Source organism: Cetorhinus maximus, chromosome 5 (genome assembly GCF_964194155.1).
Source record: "Cetorhinus maximus chromosome 5, sCetMax3.hap1.1, whole genome shotgun sequence".
Classification (NCBI taxonomy): Eukaryota; Metazoa; Chordata; class Chondrichthyes; order Lamniformes; family Cetorhinidae; genus Cetorhinus; species Cetorhinus maximus.
Window position 1 is genome coordinate 138,387,374 of NC_135883.1, and position 19,151 is coordinate 138,406,524.

A 19,151-nucleotide genomic window follows, 5' to 3' on the forward strand; every position below is an offset into this window, starting at 1 on the left:
GTAACCATCAGCGACTTTGGCATATCTTCACAGTTCCAACAGAAATGAAACTTGCCAGTGTTCAATACAAGTGGTTTTGTTAATGTACGTAAAAATCTATTTAAAATATTATTTACATGAGCTGATTATAGATAACTAACTTATACACAATTATACTAAAACACGATACAGTATATCTAGGTGTCAAGTGATAACCAAACTATGAAACACGCAAATAAAAAAAATGCAAATTCATTGAGATGACAAGTTTTTTTAAAAGCACTAAAATGGGGAGTTCTTTCAGTATAAAAGCCTTCCAACTCGTCTCACAGATGTTGGCTAATCACTTGGCGATTTGATATGTAATAACTTCTGTGTTTTCAATTGTTCATTATACTCCTTCTGAGTAAAACCACTAACACAAACCACAAAGTGTTAACCTGGAAAACATTCAAGTATTTCAGTAATCAGCAGTTTGTTTCTCAAAACATTATTTTTCCTACATTAGATATCGTATCTCAGTGACAATAGTTAGACAATGCATAGGTGTCATTGACTAGTGATCAGTGGATAATTCATGACAACTAGTTCCAGTACTCATGTTTCTGAGACCTAATGAGATATTAAAATGGTTTTCAGCATGATTTCTCCTCACCTTAGCCTCCAGGATTTGCTTTTGCTTTGCAAACCTGCAACTTCTGAACCATGCGCTCCAGTACGATGAAAGATTGGAGCTCACATATTCTCCATGGAAATAAGCAGCTTTGACCAGCGTCTCACACTGTTGTCTCCATGGAAACGAGCATCGCCAGTCTAGCCTCCCATACTGGCATCTCCATGGAAACCAGCTTTCCCAGACCAGCCTTTCACACTTCTGTATCGCCACAGGAACACGAGTCTGTGAGCCAGTACTTTTCATCACATCACATTGCCCCTCACCATCAAAAACTGTTTCTCCATGAAAGAAAATAAAGAATTCTGCACAACAATAACAGACAGCATGTGCTGGGAGTGAGGAGCTGTTGTTCCCTCAGACAGTGCACAGTAGGACAACAGCACCATTACTTCACATTCAGTACATTTAGTATAGATTTATATTTCTGGACATGTCAAACACTAACACACTCTGCCTCAGAGAGGTGAACTGGGTGAGTTCCTGGCCTTAGTTTTTCCACAGATGGAACTGCAGTGTGGAAGCCAGGCTTCTTCGGAGGGTTAGTCAACTCGGGCTGCTCTTGTACGCCCACTGCAGCAGTAGTGAGAGCGGTTTTCCCGCTCTTCTGCCCACCCTCCTGGGGAGCAAGAAGGTTCATTTTATCTCTCTGGCTTAGATTTGAAGTCAGGCATTAGAAATGAAGTGTCAATGCAATAAACACATGACAACAGCCCATATACCAGGTTATAGAATAGTCATTTTGAACAGCAGAGGGCCAATTATATCACTTCTACCCCGTTCCTGTTCCACCCCGGTGAGAATTGTGTGGGTAATGGGTTATGATGGCAGGGGATGGGGGTGGGGGGGAGAGAAGGGGGTGTTTGCACAGGTTTCCTGATGCGTTCCTGCTGCCACCCACCATTTTTACTTCCCTGAATGCAGGTGCAGGATAGCTGACTAGCCTAGATGCGTGGGACCTAATTTAAATATGGCAGGACCTTATGATGTCATTGAGACAGCCATGCCATTTTAGTCTCTGACCTGCCACTATAAGCTGGTAGCAGTAAGGATCCTAGCTCCAGGAAGCCCAGGTTCCACTTTAAAAAGATTTTTTTTAAAAAAAAGAGGTCTCCTCCTGGCCCCACCCAGACTACATCCCCTCACCACCCACTGCTTTGATCACAAACTCATCAAATTCCCACCCCACCCAGCCCCAAATCCTAGCTTCTCTTGCTGGGGATCATTTCCATTGGTCCCCAGCAACTAGGGGCCCACCAATTTTGGTAATATGCCCACCAGCTGCGGCAAGAGTCAGTGTCGGGTTAAAGCCTCTCAGGTCTCACACTCCAGAAGGCCAACATCTTCACTGACCCCCTCGTCACCCAGTTCCCACCCAGAGTTAAAATCAGCCCTTTCTGGTGTGTTTGCTACACATAAGGAACGGCAAAGAGCCTCCCCCTGTTGTGATAGAAACAAAAAGTAGCAGGGCAGAGTTTCTTTTTGCTTTACTTTAGCATTTTCTCTCCAGTGACAGCAACAGTATGGAGACTCTGCACCAGATCAAATAATTCATTTATTCATGGGTAGGGACCAGAAGACAATGAATTGCACATGAAATAAATAAAAGGTGAGAACTCCCAGTGTGTGCTCTTTTCTAAGCTGGCACTTTTGATTCTTTTTAAGTTGTAAAACATATCTTTAGCTTATCTACGTCTGTCGTAACCATCACATGTTTGCCACTACTTTGCCGTAAACCTGCCTAAACCCGAACGCGCTAAGAGAACGTTTCATTTTTCTCATCCTTGGACTTCCCCATCACCTTGGACTTCCTCCTGTCCGGCCTCCTGCACCTCTCATCAATACTTGGTATGCACTCGAGGTGCCACACTTGATCATTCCGGGCCCGCGGATAAACCGCTTCTACGTAATGTCGAATGAGCCTTAAGCGGACTGGATCCAGCTGCTTCTTGTTGCAGGCGCCTGAATGGTTGTACTGCAGTCTGAGATTTTCAGAAGTAAACAACTCCGGAAAGATCCTGACAAGAAGTCGTGCGGCAAAGTTCCCGATTGACAGGCTGTCCTGCACTATTTCCTTTAACTCTTTAGTAGAGAGCAGGTGCTTATTTGGGACTGGGAAATCAAGAGTGGGCACGGTTAGTTCATCAAGTGCCACTTTGCAGAAGTTTCTATGGTACCGGTCTGTTCTCTCTGGTGCCAGCAGGACTGCTTCCTTTTTGACTGGCTCAGGTTGCACTGAAGTTGTAGGCTCTTCCTTTTCCGTGCTGACGATGGTTTTCTTTCTCTGCTGTTGATAAACGCGCCTTTGTTCTGTGTCTCTGCGGCGGCACCTCTCATCCAGCTTTGAAACAAACTCCTGATTCCATGCCTTGTCGCACTTGGCTCTGGGGTACATCAGCTGCACGTAGTGCCTGATGAGCTTTATTCGGACTGGGTCCAGCTGCTTTTTGCCAAGGGAGCCACTGCAATTATACTGCTTCCTCAGGTTCTCTGGCGTAAAGAGCTCAGGGAACAACCTCACCAACAACCGGGAGGCAAAGTTTCCAATGGACAAGCTGCTCTCGTAAATGTTTTTTAACTGCTGTTTGCTGAGTATGTAGTCTGGGCGAGGTACTTCAAAGTCTGGAGGGGGTACGACAAGGCTGTTGAAATCAACGGGCATGAGCCAGATTTTCTTGGACTTTTGGGTGGATTTATCGAAGTCACAGCTGTCATTGCTCGTAACCATGGATACATTCGGGGAACAGTGACTTTCATTTCTGAAGGCATCAGACTCACTTCCATCAGAATTCATATTCGCTAGCTCTTCATCCATCTTCTGGATGACCTGTTGCAGCCAAACCTTGTCGTCTTGCACATCAGGAAAGTAGATTTCTACGTATTTGCGGACAATCTGCAGTCTCTGCGGATCAAGCGCCTGCTTTACAGACGAACCATAACAGCTGGTTTGTGACGCCAAACATCTTAAGTCAGAGAGCTCCGGAAACAGCCTGTGGACCAGCAAAATCGCAAATTCCCCAGGGGACGAAGCTTCATCCAAGAACTCGCTTATCTCCTGAGGTTCCAAAACCAAGTCCGAGTTCATACTGCTGGAGGAATCCAAGGACAGCCCTTCATCTTGCGTGTTGTTGTCAATGTAGCAGTTTGGCTGGGGCTGCTCCACAACATGGTCCGCCTCATAAAAGCTGATCACCTTGGTGTTCTGCTGACTGCTCTCCATTTCTCTCTGTGCCCAAAACCTGTTGAAAAAGTCGCTTACTTGTGGTAGGCATTCTACCTGCCAGACGTTGCTATTTCTGGCTGACGGATAACAGACCTCAATGTAGTTTCTGATGAGCTGGAGATGGAGCGAGTCCAGCTTCTTCTCAGAAGTGGAGCCACATGCATTGCAGCCCCTGCTGACCTCGTCTTCGGTGAAGAGTTCCGGAAAGAGCTGCACAAGCAACCGACAGGCAAAGTCTCCGGGAGAGGAGCTCTGGTCTAGGACCTGCTTGAGTTCTGCATTGTTGAGCTGGTACTCTGCGGGTGGCAAGAACTCCACCACCGATTCGCCGGGGTTCACGTGCTTTTTAATTCTGTTCACCTCCAATGATAGCAAGTCGATTTTGCTGTGCAGTTGGGTCATGGTAGAGTTCAAAGTGTTGAGAGTGAAAAACATTTTATGGATTAATGAGTACAGTGTTGAATCACCATCAGCCGCATGGGCCGGCAAGGCAGAAGGGTAACTCTTGCGGGTGTCGGTATGATTTCGTTGTTGTAAGAGACTGTTGAGGTAAACTCTATCTGACACCTCAATGGATGAGTGCTGATCCACAGGTTGTGCGTTTCGCCGATCTGATATTTTGTGTGAGATGCTATATAGTGGCTTCCTGTACGACGGCTTGTCCTGAGGAACATCTTCATTTTCCACCAACAAATCTGCAGTGGCCTCCTTTACTTTGCTTGTGTCATCTGAGTTTCCCTGGGAAGACACTGCAGCGTCTATGCCATTTAGACTTGCAAACCTGTCCTTAAAACACAAAGTGCAACATATTTAGTGAAAATTGCACAGCAAGAGAATACAAGCAAATGTATCTGCTCCTCATAGATATTACACCATCTCTATATCACAAACCAATAGCAAATGTTTCCCTACATTTTTCTCCTTACTTTGTTTAAATGATATTCAATTTGAACAGATTGGAGGCAGGCTATGCCACTGCTAAATTGGTATGGTGGGCACTTACATTATATCTGGGGAAAAAAGCGCAAGACAGACCAATTTCTATTCCACTGAATAACAATCCAACTACACTAATTACAAAGAGGGGGAGAACTGAGTAGTTCACTGTGTTTCTTTAAAATAACTTTGCCAAATATGTACTCGGTTGAGATAAACGCAAAATACTGCGGATGCTGGGGGTCTGAATTAAAAATAGAAAGTGCTAGAAAAACACAGTCTGGCAGCATCTATGGAGGGAGAAATAGAGTTAACGTTTCGAGTTCAAAATGACTCTTCTTCAGAAGAGCTAAAGTTGAGGCAAACAGAGGCAGCTTAACACTGCATTTGGCTGTGCCATACCTGACCTATGAATCCTGAAAAGGGAAGAGTTCCATTTCCCAAAATGAACATTCCTCAACTTGATGAGAATGAAGATAAAATAAGAATATTGTACAGCAGTGTTAGCATTTCTTTTGAATAAAATATAATCCCTTTTTTTTAATTCGTTCATGGAATGTGGCATCACTGGCTGGGCCAGCATTTGTTGCCCATCCCTAACTGCCCTTGAGAAGGTGGTGGTGAGCTGCCTGCTTGACCTGATGCAGTCCTTATGGTGCAGGGACACCCACAGTGCTGTTCGGGAGAAGGTTGGAGGTTTTTGACACAGCGACAGTGAAGGAACAACGATACAGTTCCATGTCAGTATGGTACATGATTGTCATATACCATCCTGACTTGGAAAGGAACTTGCAGGTGGTGGTGTTCCCATGCATCTGCTGCCCTTGTCCTTCTAGTGGTAGAGGTTGCAGGTTTGGAAGATGCTGCAGTGCATCTTTTAGATGGTACACACTGCTGTCACTGTGCATCAGTGGTGGAGGGGGAGAATGCTTAAGGTGCTGAGTGGGATGTAAATCAAGACGGCAGTTTTGTCCTGGATGGTGTTCAGCTTTTTACAAGTTGTTAGAGCTGCAGTCATCCAGGCAGGCAGAAAGTATTCCATCACATTCCTGACTTGTGCCTTGTTAGATGGTGGAAAGGATTTGGGGAGTCAGGAGGTGAGTTCCCGCTGCAGAATTCCAAGCATCTGACCTACTCTTGTAGCCACAGTATTTATAAGGCTTGTCCAGTTAAGTTTCTGTCAATGGTAAACCCTAGAATGTCGATGGAGGAGAATTCAGTGTTGTCAACTCCATTGAAAGTCAAGAGGAGACAATTAGACAGTCTCTCATTGGAGATGGTCATTGCCTGACACTTGTGTTACATGAATAACACTTACCACTTACCAGCCCCTATACCTCATTGGACCATATACTGATAATGGGCAAGTGCACCAGGGAAGTAACCTGTCCAACTTTTGCTGCTGCAAGCCAGTTCCTGAGAGGTGCACAACAGTGGCCCATGAAAATCAGAGCTGGGCTGTTCAGTTCCAGTCTGCAGGCATGCACTTCAAGAACTTATAAAAAGGGGAATCAAACCCGCATTCTACCACAGCACACTAAAGTGCATCAGTATTCCAAAGCCTAGAACCCCTGTGGCCCTAAGTTAAAGCACATTAAAATATAATTACATATAGATGAATTACATTTAAACAATGTGTTTCGTTGGAATAAAGAATGATATTATTCAAAAGAAAGGCTAAAAGGTCTTTGTAGGCTTAGAATATACTGCAGTGTAGATGATATTTACCTCACAGATAATCCTTCTCCTTTTACAGATGATTGGACTCTCGTATTCTGGAGTCATCTTACCAGAACCGTTCTGTATCTGCTTTCGTTTTGCTGTATCCTGCACACAGTTGGGCTCTGCAGCTCTATCTGGACTGGAGCCACCCACATCATCTTCTTTGGTGCTAATTTCTGCTTTGACCCTGTCAATATTGACCTTTATCGCTGTGAGGGGAGAGGAAAACATAAAGCTATCAAGTTATTTTTTCCCACAATACGATAATAGCATTCATTGATTTCTCAGTTCAAGCTTTATCTGAATTCAAGCTTTATTTTGCTCTACCCCTTTCCTGTGAACAAAACTGTAGTTGACTTGGACACCAGAGTAAAATCAGAAGGATGTTCAGAAAACCTCAGTACCTTAGATATTTACAGATTTAAGCAATTGATAACCATGCCTCTTTAGTGTGAAAAGCAAGGACTTAGTTTCAAAATTTATTAAGTTTATATAAATGCAATTCTGCAATTAACTTAAAGCTTTAAGAATTGTAAGGAGCACCGACCCAGAGATATAGTTTTGAATGCACAAGATACAGGCATGTCTGTGCTAATGTGTTGAGGCTTATGCTCATTCAGGTCAAAATACTTTGAATGTTTTAATGTTCAAACACAATATCTTAGATTGGGGCTAAGAACTCATCCAGTAACTGGAGAAGCATACAGATATACATACATACGAACATATGAATTAGGAAAACATTAGGCCATTCAGCCCCTCAAGCTTCCTCCACCAATTGATACCATCACAGCTGTCTGAATGTGGCCTCAACTCCACTTTCCTGTCTGCTCCCCATGATACTTGACTCCCTTGTCTGTGAAAAATCTAACTCAGCCTTGAATATATTCAATGACCCAGCCTCCACTGCTCTCTGAGGAAGCCAATACCACAGACTAATGGCCCTCTGAGAGAAAAAAATTCTCATCTCCATCCTAAATGGGAGACCTTCTATTTTAAAACTGCGGCCCCTAGTACTGGTCTTGCCCATAAGTGGAAACATCTACCTAGCATATACTTTGTCAAGTCCCCTCTGGATCTTATATGTTTCAATACCTTCGCCTCTCATTTTTCTAAACTCCAATGGGTATAGATCCAACCTATTCAACTTTTCTTCATAAGATAATCTCTTCATACTAGGAGTCAGTCAAGTGAACCTTCTCTGAACTGCTTCTAATGCAATTTTATCCTTTCTTAAGTAAGGAGACCAAAATTCTATACAGTACTCAAGGTATGATCTCACCAAAGCCCTGTACAGCTGTAGCAAAATTTCCCTACTTTTATATTCCATTCCCTTGCAATAAATGACAATATTCCATTGCTTTCCTAATTATTTGTTGCACCTACATACTAACTTTTTGTGATTCATGTACCAGGACTTCTAGATTTCTCTGTACTGCAGGGTTCTGAAGTCTCTCTCCATTTAAATAATATGCTGCTTTTCTATTCTTCCTGGCAAGGTGGACAAGTTCACAATTTCCCACATTACATTCCATCTGCTAATTTTTTGCCCACTCACTTAACCGATCAATGCCCCTCTGTATACTCATGTCCTCTTCACAACTTACTTTCCTACCTATCTTTGTGTCATCTTCAAATTTAGCAACCATACCTTCTGTCTCTTCATCCAAGTCATTGATGTAGATTGTAAATAGTTAATGCCCCAGCACTGATCCCTGTGGCACTCCACTAGTCACATCCTGCCAACCTGAAAATGACCCATTTATCCCAAATCTCTGTTTTCTGTTAGCTAACCAATCCTCTATCCATGCTAATATGTTTCCTCCTACACCATGAGCTCTTATTTTCTGTTGTAACCTTTGATGTGACACCTTACCAAATGCCTTTTGAAAATGCAAGTACACCTACGTCTACAGATTCCCCTTTATCCACCTTGCTTATTACTTCCTCAAAGAACTCTAATTAATTAGTCAAACACAACTTCCCTTTCACAAAACCATGTTGACTCTGCCTTAGCGCATTATGATTTTTTACATGTTCTGCTATAAACTCCTTAATAATGGATTCGATCATTTTTCCTATGACAGGGTTAGGCTAACTGACCAAAGTTTCCTGCTTTCTGTCTCCCTCCTTTCCTGAATACTGTTGTTACATTAGCTACTTTCCAATCTGAGCAGTGGCTCAGAAGGAACTTTTTTGAGATTGCCCTTGGTTATAATCACTTTGGTCTGATGTAATGGAGTTCCTGAAGGTGTAAATTCTGCCCAGACCTGCATGTCAGAAACATTCCTCTTGAGCCCCCCCAACCCAAACATTTAGTGTGTGGAAGGTAAGGCTAATTTTACTCTGCTACTCAATAGACTAAGAGCAAATTTTGGACTCTGGGAAGGACACCTGCAATATTACTTTTAGTTGATGGAAGCACAATTTCAGATTTTAGGAGCTTTATTTACAGATGTGACAAGTGAATGGTTAAACACCCCACATAAGGTGGTACTAAGCCAAGCAGAGCAAGGGGATTTGAAGTGCCATCCCTGCCTGTGCTAAGTTGGCTGATTTTGGCTTGAATGGCACCACAACAGCTACAATGTTGTTCCCAGGATAGGGATGGAAAGTCAGACAGGATTTCTGTTTCTGGTAGCTATCAGGTGACTGCAACTGGAAAATACACATAAGTTGATATTTCCCCCGCCATAACTGTTTACAATCCTGGACAAGACTCCCCCTGGATGGGACACCCAATTGTTATGATCTTTGTGCAGACCAATGGCATGTTTGGTTTTTTTTTATAGAATTGGAAAACCCAGGTATTTACTAAAAGAATAAAACCACAAGGTTCATGTTTTTTTTTATTCATCCACGAGATGTGGGCTTCGCTGGCTGGGCCAGCATTTATTGCCCATAGCAATAGCACCTAGTCAGGACTGTATCCTGTATATAGTTATACAGTTATGTGTTATTAATACACAGCTATTGTTCAACCATACAAGCCTCTAGACATCTTCATGAGACAATATACAACAATACGGCAGGGACTTTTTAAAAATTCATTTAGGGGATGTGGGCTTCACTGGCAAGGACAGCATTTATTGCCCATTTCATAATTACCCTTGAGAAGGTGGTGGTGAGCTGCCTTATTGAACCGCTGCAGTCCATGTGGTGTAGGTACACCCACAGTGCTGTTAGGAAGGAAGTTCCAGGATTTTGACCCAGCAACAGTGAAGGAACGGTGATATATTTCCAAGTCAGGAGGGGAACTTCCAGGTGGTGGTGTTCCCATCTATCTGCTGCCCTTGTCCTTCTAGATGGTAGTGGTCATGGGTTTGGAAGGTGCTGTTGAAGGAGCCTTGGCAAATTCCTGCAATGCATCTTGTAGATGGTACACACTGCTGCTACTGTGCATCGGTGGTGCAGGGAGTGAATGTTTGTGGATGTGGTGCCAATCAAGCGGGCTGCTTTGTCCTGGATGGTGTCAAGGTCCTTAAGTGTTGTAGGAGCTGCACTCACCCAGGCAAGTGGAGAGTATTCCATCTCACTCCTGACTCCTTATGCCTTGTAGATGGTGGACAGGCTTTGAGGAGTCAGGGGGTGAGTTACTCGTCCTAGCCTCTGACCTGACCTTGTAGCCACAGTATTTATATGGCTAGTCCAGTTCAGTTTCTGGTTAATAGTAAGCCCCAGGATCTTGATAGTGGGGGATTCAGTGATGGTAATGCCATTGAACATCAAGGGGTGATGACTGGATTCTCTCTTGTTGGGGATGGTCATTGCCTGGCACTTGTGTGGCACCAATGTTACTTGCCGCTTGTCAGCCCAAGCCTGGATGTTGTCCAGGTCTTGCTGCATTTGGACATGGACTGCTTCAGTACCTGAGGAGTTGCGAATGGTGCTGAACATTGTGCAATCATCAGCAAACATCCCCCACTTCTGACCTTATGATGAAGGAAGGTCATTGGTGAAGCAGCTGAAGATGGTTGGGCCAAGGACACTACCCTGAGGAACTCCTGCAGTGATGTCCTGGAGCTGAGATGACTGACCTCTAACAACCACAACCATCTTCCTTTGTGCTAGGTATGATTCCAACCAGCTGGGATTTTTCCCCCGATTCCCATTGACTCCAGTTTTGCTAGGGTTCCTTGATGTTACAATCGGTCAAATGCTGCCTTGATGTCAAGGGTAGTCACTCTCACTTCACCTCGGGAGCTCAGCTCTTTTGTCCATGTTTAAACCAAGGCTCTAATGAGTTCAGGAGTTAAGTGGCCCTGGCGCAACCCAAACTGGGTGTCAGTGAGCAGGTTATTGCTAAGCAAGTGCTGCCTGATAACACTGTTGATGACCCCTTCCATTGCTTTACTGATGATCGAGGGTCAACTGATGGGACACTAATTGGCTGAGTTGGATTTGTCCTGCTTTTTGGGACATACCTTGGCAATTTTCCACATAGCTGGGTAGATGCCCGTGTTGTAGCTGTACTGGAACAGCTTGGCTAGGGGCACAGCAATTTCTGGATCACAAGTCTTCAGTACTATTGCTGGAATATTGTCAGGGCCCATAGCCTTTGCAGTATCCAGTGCCTTCAGCCATTTCTTGGTATCATGTGGAGTGAATTAAACTGGCTAAAGACTGGCATCTGTGATGCTGGGGACCTCCAGAGAAGGCCAAGATGGATTATGCACTTGGCACTTCTGGCTGAAGATTGTAGCAAATGCTTCACCCTTATCATTTGCATTGATGTGCTGGACTCCTCCATCATTGAGGAAGGGCACGAACATACAAATTAGGAGCAAGAGTAGGCCACTCGGCCCTTTGAGCCTGCTCCGCCGTTCAATAAGATCATGGCTGATCTGATTGTAACCTCAACCCCACATTCCTGCCCACCCCCGATAACCGTTCACCCCCTTGTTAATCAAGAACCTATCTAGCTCTGCCTTAAAAATATTCAAAGACTCTACTTCCACCGCCTTTTGAGGAAGAGAGTTCCAAAGACTCACAACCCTCAGAGAAAAAATTTCTCATCATCTCTGTCTTAAATGAGCAACTGCTTATTTTTAAACATTGACCCCTAGTTCTAGATTCTTCCACAAGAGGAAACGTCCTCTCCACATCCACCCTGTCATGACCCCTCAGGGTCTTAAAGGCTGCCTCTCACTCTTCTAAACTTCAGTGGATACAAGCCTCTTACCACTTAGATAATAAGCTTCTTTTTTATTCTTGCTGTCAAAATAGACAATTTCACGTTTGCCCACATTATATTCCATTTGCCAGATTTTTGTCCACTCACTTAACCGATCTGTGTAACTTTGTAGCATCCTTATGTCCTCTTCACAATTTACTTTCCTACCTATCTTTGTGTCATCAGCAAATTTGCAACCATTCCTTCGGTCCCTTCATCCAAGTCAGTTATCTAAAATGGTAAAAAGTTGAGGCCCTAGCACTGATCCCTGTTAAATCAAAAGAATTTTACTACACAAAAAAAACAAAGGACATGACTACTAATAACTACGTTCTATCTTAAATAGTGAGTTATGTTTAAGATAATAAAAGCATAATGAACTCAGTTACCTATATGCTAAACTGAATCACATTTTTGAATCACATTTCCTTCTACATCCATTGGACTTACACACCCCAATATAATCAAATCAGATATTATCAAAAATGGGAAGATTAAACACTTAGTTTGAGGACTGCTTCAAAGACTCATAAGGATTTATTTGGCCTTCTGCTTATTTCTGACAAGATTTTCTCTTCAAATCCCCTCCAACCATCCTATGGTTGCAAACTCCCTGTTCAAGACAGGTGTCTCTAGTGTCTTAAGTGTCACCACCTTGGGTCAGAACTCTCCTGGTTCTAATTTTCTTCAGCTCTGCAGTTTTGCATCTAAAAATAACTGACTCCCTCTCTCTCTCAGCTTGGCTATCCCAGAAGTTCAACTTACTGTTAAGAGTCCTTCAGTTAACAAGATTTTAAACTCTTTTAGCCAACACGCAAAATTTCAACTGAACTCTGTTTCAGAGAGATGCTTCCCTTTTCCCTTTTTCAGCCAGCTTCAAATCTAAAACCTAAACTGCTTAAACACAGAATTACACCCCTATAATTAACTTATGTTGACCGTTTCTCCCTTCTATTGTTTATATCCCAGGCAACATGGTCACGTGATAATTTACTGGAAGCTGGATACTTTACCAGAAACCATTTCTTGGAGAAACCTAGTTCTGAAAGGGACCATGACCCCAACACAAAATATATGCTTTTTCCACCAAAAGCACATTGGGCATTACACTGTTTACACTTATGTATAAAGAGCTTCTAAATGGGTGAGGTATTGAAGCAAAAAATATCCATGGCAACGTGATCCATGAGTTACTGTTTCCTACTGTTGTTGCAACTTACACAACATAATAAGCCCAAAGTGCTTCACAAAAGTGATAGGACATCAACATATATGGAGAGAAGGGTTAAGAGGTAGTGACCAAAAGCAAGTTTAAAGAACTAGGTTTTGAGGAAGTTTTTGAAGGAGAGGAAATAGGAATGAATTCAAGAGTCCTGGGGAGAATTTTATGAAGGTGGGATTGAAAAGGCTGTGGTTGAAAGTGGATCCAAAGGATGCCAAAGTCAGCAGAGCAGAAAGGATATTGTGGAACTTAAGGCTGATGAAAGGACTAGTAGGTGAGAACAAGAATTTTGAAATTTATGTGTTAGGGTTAGGGAGCTAATGTTTCCTACATTACAACAGCAACCACACCTCAAAAGTACATTGGATGTAAGCAGCTTGGAGGTGTCCTGAAGTTGTGAAAAATGCTATTTAAGAGCAAATGGTTTCTCTTTCTTTCATTGGAAATTGCTGTGAATAGGGTACTCAGGGAGTGGGACTGGACGTGGGCAGGATGCAGGCGGCAGAGAATTCGGGAGGCTGGCAAGGAGAGCAAGGAGAATTGATCCCTTCCCCCCACCCTATCCTCACTAGGGCTATATGTACCTTGCTCATCCTGCTTTCTACCCTTAATGTCACCTAGTAACACATTTCTTAGCTAATATCACAACCGTCAACACCTCTTTGTCCTTTTGTCTATGACATCTTTTGGCAATCTCCACCTATCACTGGCCCTCTATCCAGCTCTACCTGTTCCACCACCCCCCCCCCCCTCTCTTAAACCAGTTTATATTTCACCTCTTCTATTTTTCCTTAGTTCTGTTGAAGAGTCATACGGACTCGAAACGTTAACTGTGTTCCTCTCCGCAGATGCTGTCAGACCTGCTGAGATTTTCCAGGTATTTTTATTTTTGTTTTTGTTTTGGATTTCCAGCATCCGCAGTTTTTTGCTTTTATCTTAGTGTAGGAGAATTGAGTCTGGAGGTGACAAAGATTTAAGCTGGGTTTCAGTGCTGTGGGGGTGACAAAGGAGTGGAGACAGATTATGTTGCAGAGATTGCAATAGACAGTCTTGAGGGTGGCTAGCGTGTGAACTTTGATAAAAGCAAAATACTGCAGATGCTGGAAAACTGAAACAAAAACAGAAAATGCTGGAAAAACTCAGCAGGTCTAGCGCCATCTGTGCAGAGAGAAACAAGAGTTAACATTTCAAGTCTGTTATGACCCTCCTTCAGATCTAAAGAGAAGTAGAAATTTGATGAAATTTATATTATTTAAGGGGGGTGGAGCAGGTGAAGCTAGATAGAAGGCCAGCGATAGATGGGGCGAAAGGAGAGATTGACAAAGATGTCATGAATAAAAGGTCAAAGGGCTTAATGGTAATGTTAAGGGCTAAAAATGGTGCTGATAGCGGCGTAAAGGTAAGAAAGCAAAATGTGATAATAGCAGGACAGGGGTGAGCACATAGTGCTTGACCTGCTGAGTTTTTCCAGCATTTTCTGCTTTTGTGTGTAATTTGATGTTTACCTTAGAGACAGACAACAAACCATGGACCACATGGTATGGAGTGCAGCAGTTCAAGAAGGGAACTCATCATCACATTCACAAAATCAATTAGAGATGGGCAATAAAGAGAGAGAGAGAGAAGTTCAGGGAGTTAAGGCTGCCATTGAAAAGAGTAGCCTGGCATTGTACCTCCTGACCAGTGGGAGGGTTTGGACTTTGAGAAAGAAGCATTTTAATGGAAAGAGGAGGGATAAACAGAAGAAGAATTTTTTTAAAAGATGCATAGGTCTTACAAACCATAACAACCGCCTGAAGCCACCTTCGAGAGCCTGTGACAAATTAGGGGTTCCTAAATATACAATTTTTAGTGCAGCATTGTAGCACAGTAATATTTCTCTTATCATTCAGTTCTATTTCTCTGCAAGAGAGGGACTGTTTCTCTATAGTTCTAGGATTGTGAAGAATTGATTTTTTAAAAGTTCTTCTCGTATGACTATTTGACAACAGTGGTATTTATCCTACCGATGGAAATGTTGGTTATTTCTACAGCTGTTTAGAACAGTTGCTAGATGATTTTGCAAATAAATAAATTATCAGAATATGCCTGAAGGAAGAATAATGGGGATACTCCTCAACTGGATAAATTTAATCCCCTTTAATTAATTTAATGTTAATTATCATCTAGTTTTACCAGGTTGCACGAATGCATATGTTACTGGAGGTTTAGCGCCTCTCAGAAGGGCATTTTCCAATGGGGTAACATGCGTATAATAATTAATAATATATTTTAGAAGTTTTTTAGTAGTTAGGCCCATAAGGAAACTAAATCCAGTAAATGGTTCCCATTATTAAAGAAATTGTAACAAAAAAGTTAATATTGTACAAAGAGGACATTTATAATGTTGCTACAAATAACGAACCAAGTAAATCATTGTCCAGCATGCATGGGAGTAGCCAAACCCTAAGCTACATGAGGTCCATTTTAAAGGAAGTGCAGTAGTATATTGGACTTGTAGAGCCCAGGATATGCTCCTTGACACAATCGTAGAAATTACAGCACAGAAGGAAGTCATTTGGCTCACTGGGCTGTGCCTGTGCTAACTCTCAATAGGAGTTATTACCTTAATTCCATTTCCCTGCTCCTTTTTCTGATATCTTTTTAAATTCTTCCTTTTCTGCCTTAATAGCCACTTGTTTTAAAACACTCCATGATTAAATAACCCTCCTATGAAAAATATTCTTCTAATTCTTCTCTGTTGTTCATCTAGTGGTAATCTTCAGATTGTCGCCTTGGGATTACCGCTGATAATACTGATGAATGAGCACTTAACACCAACAGCTTTCCTCCTTTGCTATTCTGAATGCAGTCATTAACCTGTTTATTTTAAATCTTTAACCTTTGTTAAAACAACAGACAGTAGAATGTCATGAATTCGGGAGGGCAGCATGGGAAGATTCCACAAAGGTTAAACCGAAAAGCAGGAACGAGCAACGTCAAGGTGGTACAACAAAGTGACGGGTTAAAATAATCAAAGTGGGACAAGGAAAGGGACAGGCAGCTTAACAAAGGTAACGGAACACTAGTAGTTACTTAATAGCCATTTCAGAAATGTGGTTAACTAGACATTTCAGGATGCCTGACTTACAGAAAAGACTGGCAAAATGGAAAATGAGGAAGCTTGGTAATAAAAAATGGGATAAAGTAGTAAAGGGAGAGAATATTAGCTCAGAAAATGAAGATGTAGAATCAGTTTTGGTGGAGCTAAGAAACTGTGGTAGAGGTAGCTTATAGACCCCTAACAGTTGTTGTAGGGCAGAGTATATATTAAGAAATTAGAAGTGCGTGTAACATGGATAATACAGTAATCTTGGGGGATTTTAATCTGCATATAGACTGCATAAACCAAATTTGTAGTAATAGTGAGGAGGATAAGTTCATGGAATGCATTCAAGATAATTTTGTAGTCCATCTACCAACTAGGAAACATAGTATTTTAGACCTAATATTTGCCTCTCATACCTACGGGGTTTGCCTTGTTCAGATTTAAGATCCTAGTTTCATATTTAAGCAAATCATTCTCAAACTCAATATAAAATTTATCACATTCTGATTGCTCTTCCCAGAGGCTCCTTTTCTACATTCGTTAACCCTGTCTCACTGCAGAACATTAGGTTTAGGTGCCTGCCAATTATAAGTTAAATTGTAAGCAGCGTTTATGCTACCAAAGTGTTACTACACCATTTGTCCATCTAGCGGGCACTGGGTAGCCGGTTAGTATGAAGAAACATTAGTGAAACTACAGAAGTTGTCAGGACCCATTAAAAAAGAAAGGAGCAGAAATTAAAACCATTCAGAGTAAGTCCATGCTTCTCTCATAATCTTTGTCCACATCGTGTTCAAGCAGTCTGCTAATCTGTGTTTTAGGTGTGTGCGGCATGAATCACATTACATCAAGAAGGCCTTATCTCCTCCCACCAAGAATATTTATTATAAAGGAATTTACCATGTGCTCCCTTTTCAAACTCTTCTTCCTTACTGACTGAAGTGTTCATTGTCTACCTGGAATAAAGAACTGTACAGTTAAACACAAATAAGTTCCATATTAAATGTATGTGATTAACAATCAATAAAGCTTTCTGGATTAACAGCTAACAAAGCTATACATTCAATCGTTCTTGCCTTATATAAACCCTTTTGGATTTATCAGTTTCCTGGGGATAATTCATTCAACAGTTAATTCAGCCTAGGGATTAAGCACACTCTTTCTTGCACAACTTTTAGTCTGCCAAAGTGAATTACAAAAATCTGAGGAAGAATTGAGCCACTTATGCTCAATTTCTCTCCATTTTCCAGACTAGGTGTTACATGAACTCACTTCTTAAAGAAAACACAGCTATTTTTTAATTATCTTGTAAAACGTACCTATTTCATTTTCACCATTTGAACAAAATGAAACTGTTGACATTCATGAAATATTTGCTGCTGTCGAAGCTTCTGCTCACATTGTGATTATTCCAAGAAATTGTCTGTGGAAAAGCACTTCCATGCATTCGATAGGAGCTAAGTAATGTTCTTAACAGAAATAAAATCAACGGAAGTTGGCATTCTGGGCAGTTGGGGTCGAGCGCAATTAGCTTCCCTACCACGTTTCTTTTTCAATATTTTCGCAAAGCAAAAGAAACAACTGCATTGAGAGAAGCAGGAAGGTGCAGAGGTGCACCCAATCTGAGAAGGGAAGGTCAACACTTCCAAAAGAAACTTTTATTTTGACGTTGGAAACACTCTTGTGACATTTGGTGTGATGCAGTGTCACCACCTTCAGCCACAGCACTTGGTATGGGTAATATGTGGAAGGGGATTGGGGAGTTGGCAAGAGAAAAAAAAAGTCACCGACGTCACTCCAATAAATCTGAGTTGTATGGGTTTGCCATGTGCCTGACATTGGCGGGGTGGGGGGGGCCCAGGGTCGGTGATCCTGTGGAGGCGCTGTGCCTCCACCCAACTGAAACCTATAGGGACACAACTCAGAGAGGGGAGAAAAAAAAAGCGAAAAGAAAAAACCCAGTCCACTTCCTTTCTTATTGCATTAAATTCATGAGCCTCCCGAGCCTGAAAGACAGGGAGAAGAAGAGGCTGCACATGATTGTGAAATCACCAATCCTTCTCGCAAAACTTAGTCACGAGAGAGAAGGGGAAACAATTCCCTCAGCTCCCAACAGCATGCAGCAGTTGTTAGGCGAGAGAAAGCACGCCGGCTTTTGGACACGTACAGCGTGGCGCCATGACCCTTCTCCAGAGGCAGAGTTTTGCCCTTGATTGGTGATAACTATCTCTGCAGATGAAATCTGGGCTTTTCTTTCAGCCACCCCACCGCACTCAAAAAGCTGCTTTTTTTCTGTGTGTGTGTGTGTGTGTGTGATGATTTGTGAAAGAGCGCAGTGTGTGCGCCGACCTCACCCTTACCTGCCCCCTGTGTCTCTGGCGCTGCGGGCGGGCGGGCGGAGCGAGCCCCCGAGCTACCTGAGCCCAACGCCTCCTCCTCCGCACAGCTCAGCGCCCGCTGCCCGGCCGCCTGTGGAAAATGGAGCCGTGTTTTTTTTTTGACTCCGGGTGTCCGCTCCGTGACGTGACTTTGTGTCATTTCCGCAGCCAGGCGAGAGGGAGAAAAGAAAGGGAGGAGAGAGAGACGCGAAATTGGACACAGAGAGAGAGAGAGAGAAACACGAGAGGAGAGAGAGGCGCGGGGAGGAAGGGGAGCGAGAGAAATACAAGGGGGACAGGAGAAACACTAGAGGAGAAAAGGGCAAGAGAGTGAGAGGGGAGAAAATAGGAGAATCACGAGAGGAAGCAAAATACCAGTGTCCCGAGAGCGAAACAGGTGAGGGGAGAGAGAGAGAGAGAGAGAGAGGGAGGGAGGGAGGAAGAAAGGGCAGAGAGAGAGAAACACCAGAGAAGAAAGGAGAGAAACAGGGGGAGAAAGGAGAGCAGAGAGAGGAAGTAAGCAGGAAAGACGAAAAGACAGAGAGAGGGAGAAGGGTGAGGGAAAAGAGAAACACAAGAGGACAGGGAAAGAGGGAGAAGGAAAGGATCGAGAAACAGGAGCGGCTCAGAAAGAGGAGCAGCAAGGAGTTGGTGGAAATGCAATATCGGAGTCACTGCGTTAGCAAAGAAGGGTTTATTGGTATTATTTTAATTTCACCCTTCAGCGGGGGGAAAAACACGAAGCTGTTTGAAACAA

The 19,151-nt window shown here is 42.9% G+C and overlaps 1 protein-coding gene across 2 annotated transcripts; it reads right to left on the minus strand.

Moving 5' to 3' along the window:
- Nucleotides 1–1,779: 1,779 nt before the first annotated feature.
- bend3 (BEN domain containing 3) lies at nucleotides 1,780–17,451 on the minus strand. Of its 2 annotated transcripts, none has more exons than XM_078542508.1 (4): nucleotides 17,336–17,451; nucleotides 16,917–16,985; nucleotides 6,540–6,742; nucleotides 1,780–4,661 (listed from the first exon to the last, which is right to left on the minus strand). In XM_078542508.1, exons 2-4 carry the CDS (start codon nucleotides 16,963–16,965, stop codon nucleotides 2,409–2,411), a joined length of 2,505 nt encoding a protein of 834 aa, XP_078398634.1. In that variant the 5' UTR covers nucleotides 16,966–16,985; nucleotides 17,336–17,451; the 3' UTR covers nucleotides 1,780–2,408. The 2 variants fall into 2 exon arrangements, with proteins under 2 accessions (XP_078398634.1, XP_078398633.1); XM_078542507.1 differs by having other exon boundaries at nucleotides 16,917–16,972; nucleotides 17,336–17,450.
- Nucleotides 17,452–19,151: the final 1,700 nt, after the last annotated feature.

Excerpts from the sequence above, each read along its gene's own strand:
- bend3 (XM_078542508.1), bottom strand. The coding sequence starts at position 16,965 with ATGAACACTTCAGTCAGTAAGGAAGAAGAGTTTGAAAAGGGAGCACAT. Across the intron at positions 6,743-16,916 it reads GTTTGAAAAGGGAGCACATG|CGATAAAGGTCAATATTGAC; the intron begins GTAAATTCCTTT and ends CTCCCCTCACAG. Across the intron at positions 4,662-6,539 it reads GGAGAAGGATTATCTGTGAG|GACAGGTTTGCAAGTCTAAA; the intron begins GTAAATATCATC and ends TTGTGTTTTAAG.